Here is a 9180-nt window from a genome sequence, read left to right on the forward strand (position 1 = left end):
TTGGTGTTTGTCTGGAAACACTTAAACATCACATGTTTGGACACTTTTATTTCTTATGACGGGGCTCTCTGTAGACGAGGCTTCGTGAGATATACTGGGCAGGAAGTGAACAGTCAGTTCTTGAAACCGATGTGTTGGAAGCAGGAAAAATAAGCAAACATTAGGATCAGCGCAACTTGGACAAGGGACAGCTTGGGATGGCTAGGCGACTGGGTCAGAGCACTTCCAAAACGGTGTGTGTGTGTGTGTGTGGGGGGGGGGTAAATCTGGCCTCAGGCAAAACGGCACAGACGTGTTCATTTGTAATCCAGACAGCAGGGTTTCTATCCTATCCATCATGTCGCATTACCGTCATGGGCCAATGTCCTTAAAAGGTATCAAAATCTCATTTTATACATTTTTCTTGCAATTAGACACTTAGTCTGGGATCATTGTAAGTTACAGTCTGTATGGGCTGAGTCAGGAGGTTGGCATCAGGACATATTGTAATTTGATCATTTATAATGAATTTGCATTGCTTGCAAAAAGACTGTAAGCCCTGATGTTCAGACAGCTAAGGCCTGACATAGTCTACAGCCACGAGGCTGACTGAACCAAACAATTAAACTGCTTATTACGAGAAATTTGATGTCAATATAAAAACAAAAATGTGAGACACTATTAACACACACACACACACACACACACAGACACACACACACACACACACACACACACACACACACACACACACACACACACACACACACACACACACACACACACACACAATGAGTTCCTGGTGTCAAGTGACCGTTCTCTCCTTTCCCATCGCCACAGCCTTCATGCATGCTTGCATTGAATCGATCTCCATCCTGAGATCTGATTACAGCACCAGAACACTTTCTACACAGTCCACCCATCTTTTTTTTTTATCTTTAATGTGACACACCGACCTCAGGAAGACAGCCACGCTCCTAATTGAATTATTTTAAAAAAAATCTCTAATACTACAGATGGGGCTCGCACATCTGCTGACTGTGTGCTAACGTTTTTATGTGCTGAGCAGACGAGCCAATAACCCTGTGAGGTTAATTAAAAAGAAACTGATTGTGGTCGTCTGAAGCTGACGGGGCGCGGGAAACAAAATGGTGGGACAGTAGAAGACCATAGCGCTCACTTTTTAGCTCACTGGCTCAACGGCTAACACAAACAGATTGACACTTTTATACAAGTCCCACAAAAAGGGGCTTTGATAACATTAGGCTGTGGGATTGACTCTGGAGTAAAAACCTGAAATATGCAGGTAAGTTATTGCTGGTGAAAGGTCAGAAAGGAGCATGCCGTAACACCTATCACGAGTCTGTTTCATCAAATGTACCGCTGAAAAATCATCTGCTTTGCTTTTGCAGCTCCAATACCAAGAGATTTTGTGGCTTCATTTCTGCAGTGTTGGGTGGAATAACACAGTGTGGAGGACATATGACAGAGACCAGAACCTGTGGCACGGTAACGACATAATACGTATGTGTTTCAGGCCTGCTGGACCAGTACCATGGTATACATAGCACATCTGGTTAACTTTAGCCATACATTAGCACAGAGGCTAACCGCTAATACCATAACTATGGCACCGTGTGTGTGTGTGTGTGTGTGTGTGTGTGTGTGTGTGTGTGTGTGTGTGTGTGTGTGTGTGTGTCTGTGTGTGTGTCTGTGTGTCTGTGTGTGTGTGTGTGTCTTGGACTGGTGACCAAAGACTTGAGACCTGACTTGGACTTGCAAAAAATGACTTGTGAGCGTGTGTGTGTGTGTGTGTGTGTGTGTGTGTGTGTGTGTGTGTGTGTGTGTGTGTGTGTCTTGGACTGGTGACCAAAGACTTGAGACTTGACTTGGACCTGCAAAAAAATGACTTGTGAGCATCTCTGGTGTGTGTGTGTGTGTGTGTGTGTGTGTGTGTGTGTGTGTGTGTGTGTGTGTGTGTGTGTGTGAGAGAGAGAGAGAGAGAGAGAGAGAGAGAGAGAGAGAGAGAGAGAGAGAGAGAGAGAGAGAGAGAGGTTTTCCAACGGGCATGTGGTTATGTAGCCCAATGAAAGTGTGACAATACGATGATCACGTCGTCATATTACCCGGTACACATGCATCTTCACTGGGTCCAGTTGGAGCGTCTGATGTCGGCACTGGGATGAAATGCAAGACCGTAACCGCGTTTAGAAACACCCCCCGAGTAGAAAAGAGTAAAGGAGTAAAGGTGTGATGCCCACGAGGGGCAACTTGCTGTACAGACAGTACTCTAACACAAACACACCAACACATCACACGCAGATGACTCCACATCCACACGGTGACTCCACATGTATCGGAGGAGGCATGTGGTAGTCTGCAGCCCCCCCCCCCCCCGGATCAGCAGAGGGGAGGGGAGCAGTGGCGTGGAAGCGTGGGGGTAATTAGACAGGTACAGTTGGGGAGGAAAATGGGGGGGGGTCCTGTCAGTCCTCTGCAGTGCAGAGATTGACCTCGCCGTCTTTCAGCTTTGAGATAAGCAGAGATGTCGCTGACTGGGACTTCCGGGAACAAAGACCAAACGTGGGGAAAACTAAATCCGTGTGCGATATTGTGCGACTTTGAACGGCCTTTACGCCTCCCTCTGCGGCGCGAGAGGGAGGCGTAAAGGCCGGCCGTGCCCCTGAATGCTGATGTGGACCTTTATGCGATGACGGGGCCCATCTAGCAAGCCTGGACAGCTTGCTGGAAAACAAGTAAATAAATAAAAGATTCATCTGGAGAGAATTTCGTGTCATCAGTGAAGAGGATTCATGTAAATGAACACCGGCTCTGTAACAACAGTGGTCGTGTGGACTTCAACCGTATTAAAAATCGATCGGGCTGAGAGAATCCGGCACGCCTCAGGAAGCACCATACATTAGCCGGGGGTATTGACATTGTTTGGAGGACGACCCACATGTTCGACCTTCCCGCGTGGCTCGGCGGTCTTATCTGAGCGAGAGATAACAGCGATTCCAGGACCACGTGCGGGACGACGTCCAGCCGCAGGGAGATGACGTCTGACCGACTCGTCCGTCCCAAAGACGTGCTGGCGCCGAGCGGGCGGGGCCAACGAGACTGACGAGAACTTCTGCTTTATTTCCATTTAACCTCTCTTTATTATGACGGCGACGTGGCGAAAAGCCACTTCCCGCCGCTTAATGAGAGCGAGCGCTGCTTACTAAGATCATTTGATTTTAAGTTAAAGTATGCCATATGGGGACATTACTACGAGACATGCATTATTGTCAGTGGACGAAGGCAACACATACAGCACAGAAGGAAAAGAGAAATATCAACAGAAACATACATGACGGAAAGTGTCATTTCAAAAAGCAAAAAAATGTTTTTTCTGGATTTCAAAGAGTCACACGTGTTCATTTCTCCCCCGTGGTGAGTTAAGCGATCCCTTTTCACTCATACAGGCGTACACCGCCCGTATGAGCCCGTATCCCTCTGCTTTCTGCTCTGGGGACCGCTGATGGAGCCAACGTGTCAGAGGCAAGGTGGAGAGGAGGAGATAGTCAATGGGTGGGTGGGTGGGGTCGCAGTGATAATGACAGGAGTTAAGCAGCAAAAATACCTTGTGAGAGAATAAATAAGAAGGTTCACCTGTGAAAGGTGTGTCTATTCTTATTCCTATTCTTGTTCTTTTATCTGGGCACCTAGCCTATACGTTTTGTGGATAATCCTTCCTTCTAGCTCACATTAACTTGCTAACTCTACGGACTCATATCAGTGTAAATGAACCTTTCCATGTCTAAAAACCTTGAAGATGGCATAATAAATCATGCAGCTACATTTTTTAATTCTTCATTTGTAAATGACTAATATTGTTTTTTAAACCTTAATGCATATTTGTTCTCATCTGTCTCAAGAACTGCGAGGCAGTGGTCCTGCCCTCATTCATATTCATGAGCTGACCCTTTGAGTGACGAGTGCAAGCAAGGGTTGGCGGTAAAGGGAGGGCGGGTTTCATATATGTTGTAACGTGCATGGATAAGTAGACACGCTGACCGCTGGCCGACGGGTCTGACCCTTTAGTCGAGCGGTTAGCGATGCCTCCTGCGGTGCGGGCGATACGGGTTCGCGCCCCGGCCGCGGCAGTTCCTGTGGTTGCCTCCCGAATTCGCTACATTGGTGTCAGAAGTGGGACGGTGGGACCGTAAGGCCGTCGGAAGCGCATGCGCCCAGAGGCGTGAAGGAGCTGTTATGCTTAAGCGCGGGGACGCGCTTCCCGAAGGAGGGGGGTAGTGTAACGTGCATGGATAAGTGGACACCTTGGCCCTTAGTCGACTGGTTAACGTCGCTTGAGGAGCGGGAGATACGGGTTCGCGTCCCGGCTGTGGCGACGGTTCCCGGACTGCCCCCCGAATTCGCTACAATACCCCCCCCTTTTTCTCCCCAATTGTATTCGGCCAATTACCCAATTCTTCCGAGCTGTCTTGGTCGCTGCCCCACCCCCTCTATCGATCCCGAGAGGGCTGCAGACTACCACATGTCTCCTCCGATACGTGTGGAGTCACCAGCCGCTTCTTTTCACCTGACAGTGAGGAGTTTCACCAGGGGGACGTAGCGCGTGGGAGGATCACACTATTCCACCCAGGTCCCCCTCCCCCCCGAACAGGTGCCCCGACCGACCAGAGGAGGCGCTAGTGCAGCGACCAGGACCCACATCCAGCTTCCCACCCGCAGACACGGCCAATTGTGTCTGTAAGAACGCCCGACCAAGCCGGAGGTAACGCTGGTATTCGAACCGGCGATCCCCGCGTTGGTGGGCAACGGAATAGGCCGCTACGCTACCCGGACCGGGTTTCATTGATGATTTGATCTGATCGGCTGTATGTAAATGAGTGTGTCTGATGACATCACGAGCATCAGAACAAAAGAACAGTTTGTGAGAAGCTTAGGGAAAGGGGGGGGGGGAATTCTACCTTTTATACATACTTTTTTTTTGAGTCGAAAGGGACAGGATGAAATGGATGACGACCCAAGTGTTTCAATTTTGGTCCAACTTTAAGAGCATTAAAGCGGTAATAGTTTCGAGCCCTGAAACACAATCTGTCCTGCCACTGGGAGGTTGGTCTAATGGTGACACGGACCGACCTCTATTGCTTTCTGCCTCTGGTAAAACTTTGAGAACTTATTAAAGATGTTTGTAATCGGCAGGGCCACGACAAGCAGCCCGCAGATGATGCACAGAGTCCCTACTATCTTCCCAGCGAGCGTGACCGGGCAGGTGTCACCATAGCCCACCGTGGTCATACTGATGGTCGCCCACCACCAGCCAATGGGGATGGTGTGCAGCTCAGATTCCGGAGACTCCTTCTCCACAAAGTATACGAGAACGGAGAAGATGGATATGCCAACCGACAAGAAGAGGACCAGGAGCCCCACCTCACGGAAGCTGTGCCTGAGCGTGGCGCCGAGAGATCGGAGCCCGACCGAGTGGCGGGCCAGCTTCAGGATGCGAAAAACCCGCATGAGCCTGAGGATCTGCACCACTTTGCCCACGTTTTCCAGCTCTGCGCCCTCCCCTTTGTCGACTCCATCCAAGGCCAAAGTGGTGTAGAAGGGCAGGACGGAGACGAAGTCGATGAGGTTGAGCGGACCGCGCAGGAACTTGCAGGCCGAGGGTGCCGCGGCCAAACGGACGAGAAACTCCACCGAGAAAAACAGGACGCAGATGTTCTCGAAGACGGCCAGCACAGGGTCTTCGATCTCCTTGTCGTTCAGATCTGTGTGGTGGAAGTCTGGCATGCTGTGGATGCACATGGCCACGATGGAGAGAACAACCACGCCGAGGGACGCTAAAGCGATGACCTTAGCTGAAGCGGAGTAGCCCGGGTTCTCCAGCCGGAGCCACATATTCCGGCGGACGTCCGCGCACCAGGAGCCTTCGAACATCTCGAGATCCGTTTCCAGGGACGACAGCTCTTCAGAAGACAAGCCAGAGCTCTGAGACCGCCGCTCGTCGCTCTTCCTCTCCCAGTCCTCATCCTCGGCGAACTCCCTCAGCTCCTGAAATCTGCCGCTGCAGCAGTAGTCGAGGTGGCGCTCCTTGATGCCCCAGTACTCAATCTCCTGGCTGAAGGAGACCACGCACAGTCCCTCCATCAGGTGGATTTTGCCCGTGAGGTAGAAGTTGAGAACATAACAGAAGAAGTTGGGGTTGCGGTCGAAGTAGAACTCCATGTCAGAGGGGCTGAAGTCGTCACAGAGCTCCAGGATCGACTCTTTGGAGCGGCAGCACAGCAGACGTCCCAGACGGGTCTGTGGAAAACGTTTCAGGACGTCATGCTCCACCCGTCGTTTGAACCCCCCCACGTTTACATTGATGAAGCAGTCGTCTGGGCCGTGTCTATGAAGAATCTGTCCATACACCATGATGCAACCCCCCCCCCTGCAAATCCGGAGCTTCCTGGAGGGCTCGATTATGTTGCGATACAGCTGTCCGTGGCGTCTTTGCCTGCACACGAAAAGAGCGAAACAAATGCACTTGCAGTTTTTCATCAAACCAGAAGGGCATCATATCTTAAGTTGCAGATGTGCTCTCTGTCGCATCCCATCATGTTACACTGGACTGACATCTAATGGCTCTTTCTGAAAGTAAGACAATAATGAATCTATCTATCTAATCTATCGATCTATCGAGCTATCTATGCATTCTGCATTTAGCATCCATTATGTCAAAAAAATATACATTGGCTACACTCTAAATGGTGAAACATATGTGTCCAAAATTAGATCAAGTTGGAAGTCTAGTGCATTTCTATTTGGGTAACAGACTGCGTGCATTACATAGCCAGCCTGAGTCAAACTTGCACACAAAGGCATTGCTGCAGCTATGCAAATGAACGAATACTGGAATTGTAGCCCACTTAGCCTATCTATTAGTTCACACCAACGCAACAAAGGCCACTGTTATACATTTAAATGCATTTTCTTCTTCTTCTTCTTTCTTTTTTTACGAGAGTTGAGACAGAATAATGCAGATCTGTACTGACTGTCACTGAGCTGAGCACTGTTACCTGGCCACTCCGATCGGCACCGCCGGGTCGATCAAACTGATCAGCACTGATCAGCTGATCAACTGATCAATGCCTTTCAGTTAAAGTCAACGTCAAGGTCAGCCCCCTGAACAGCCGCGGCAAAAAGTTACCAAAGCCGCTGCAGCAAAGTACCGAGGCTCAGCCGAAGAAACCCCCTGAAGAGGAGATGAGAGAGCCGGACACGTTTCCGGCCGTGTTCGAGTTCCGCTCTTATCGCGCGTCTCTCCAGAAACTTATCACATGCCGCCAATTATGGAGAAAAGCTGCGGACCAACGTGGACGCTGGACCGCGTTCCTCACGTTATCGCATCCCTGCATACCCCCCCCCCCACACACACACACTCTTGCATTTCAGATCAACCCTCGTAAAGTAAACGTTACCTTCTGTGTTGTGTTGTGTTGCGTGGGTGGCGCAGATCTGATCTGGACTGCAGGGCTATTTGAAGGGACCCCCCCCCCCCCCACTTGGCTTCGTCCTGCTCCGTCCGAGGCGCAGCTGCCGGCTGGTCCCGGGTCAGTGATGTGCGCCGCGGCGCAGGACGACGCGCAAGTTTTGGCGGGACGCACAACGAAGCGGCGGCTCGCTGCACCGACTCCACTGTGACGACATGAACAGGAGTCCCGCGGATGCCTCGGTACCGTCAGACAGGAGGAATCTGACTTCACAGCAACGTGCAAATGACATCGGACGCTGTAACATTGTTACAGAATGGAGTGACGATTTGGAAAGGGCAGACGAAGTTCTGGGAGGGCAGCGAGTCACATTTGGCTCATAAACTGGCTAAAGAACAATGGGGGGGGGGGGAATACAGTTAATGAATTTTGTTCCCCCCCCCCTTTTACTTCAAAAGTGAAGGTGTGTAAAAATAGGTGGCTCAGGTTCTGGTGCCAAATTGATTATCGACAGCCTGTTATCGGGGTTGGGGGCTCTCACTGGGCCCCCATTCGTCAATCGTTCGTACGTGCAAATTTGTTGTTACACACCCACGGGGTTTTTTTAGCCCTGAAGTTTGTCTCAGAGACCAGCGTCGAACCTGGGTTACCCCTGAATGTAGTCCAGCGTCGAACCTGGGTTACCCCTGAGTGTAGTCCAGCGTCGAACCTGGGTTACCCCTGAATGTAGTCCAGCGTCGAACCCGGGTTACCCCTGAATGTAGTCCAGCGTCGAACCCGGGTTACCCCTGAATGTAGTCCAGCGTCGAACCTGGGTTACCCCTGAATGTAGTCCAGCGTCGAACCCGGGTTACCCCTGAGTGTAGTCCAGCGTCGAACCCGGGTTACCCCTGAATGTAGTCCAGCGTCGAACCCGGGTTACCCCTGAATGTAGTCCAGCGTCGAACCCGGGTTACCCCTGAATGTAGTCCAGCGTCGAACCCGGGTTACCCCTGAATGTAGTCCAGCGTCGAACCCGGGTTACCCCTGAATGTAGTCCAGCGTCGAACCCGGGTTACCCCTGAATGTAGTCCAGCGTCGAACTCGGGTTACCCCTGAATGTAGTCCAGCGTCGAACCCGGGTTACCCCTGAATGTAGTCCAGCGTCGAACCCGGGTTACCCCTGAATGTAGTCCAGCGTCGAACCCGGGTTACCCCTGAATGTAGTCCAGCGTCGAACCCGGGTTACCCCTGAATGTAGTCCAGCGTCGAACCCGGGTTACCCCTGAATGCAGTCCAGCGTCGAACCCGGGTTACCCCTGAATGTAGTCCAGCGTCGAACCCGGGTTACCCCTGAATGTAGTCCAGCGTCGAACCTGGGTTACCCCTGAATGTATTCCAGTGTCGAACCTGGGTTACCCCTGAGTGTAGTCCAGTGTCGAACCTGGGTTACCCCTGAGTGCAGTCAAGCCTGGGTGAGTGACTGCTCGTTGCACGAGGTAGACAATACATGTCAGGGGGAAGGAAATAACCATCGGGCTTTGCTTCCACCTGTCAGATAACCTTCAGGGCTAAAATATCCCATGGGTGTATAAGAACAAATTTGTACTAACGAACGATTGATGAATGAGGCCCAATGTTGTTGTTTTTTTTTAAATGAGTTTTGCACCATTTTCCTTATCTAATTGCTCCATATTATGGAACAATTCATTAGCACCGGTTCTTCAAAATAGCT

General features: G+C 50.8%; 1 protein-coding gene across 1 annotated transcript; it reads right to left on the reverse strand.

The window, feature by feature from the left end:
* Positions 1–5106: 5106 nt before the first annotated feature.
* LOC130126728 (potassium voltage-gated channel subfamily S member 3-like) lies at positions 5107–6408 on the reverse strand. Its single transcript, XM_056296345.1, has one exon. The coding sequence runs from the start codon at positions 6406–6408 to the stop codon at positions 5107–5109; it is 1302 nt and encodes a 433-aa protein (XP_056152320.1).
* Positions 6409–9180: the final 2772 nt, after the last annotated feature.

Source organism: Lampris incognitus, chromosome 16 (genome assembly GCF_029633865.1).
Source record: "Lampris incognitus isolate fLamInc1 chromosome 16, fLamInc1.hap2, whole genome shotgun sequence".
NCBI lineage: Eukaryota > Metazoa > Chordata > Actinopteri > Lampriformes > Lampridae > Lampris > Lampris incognitus.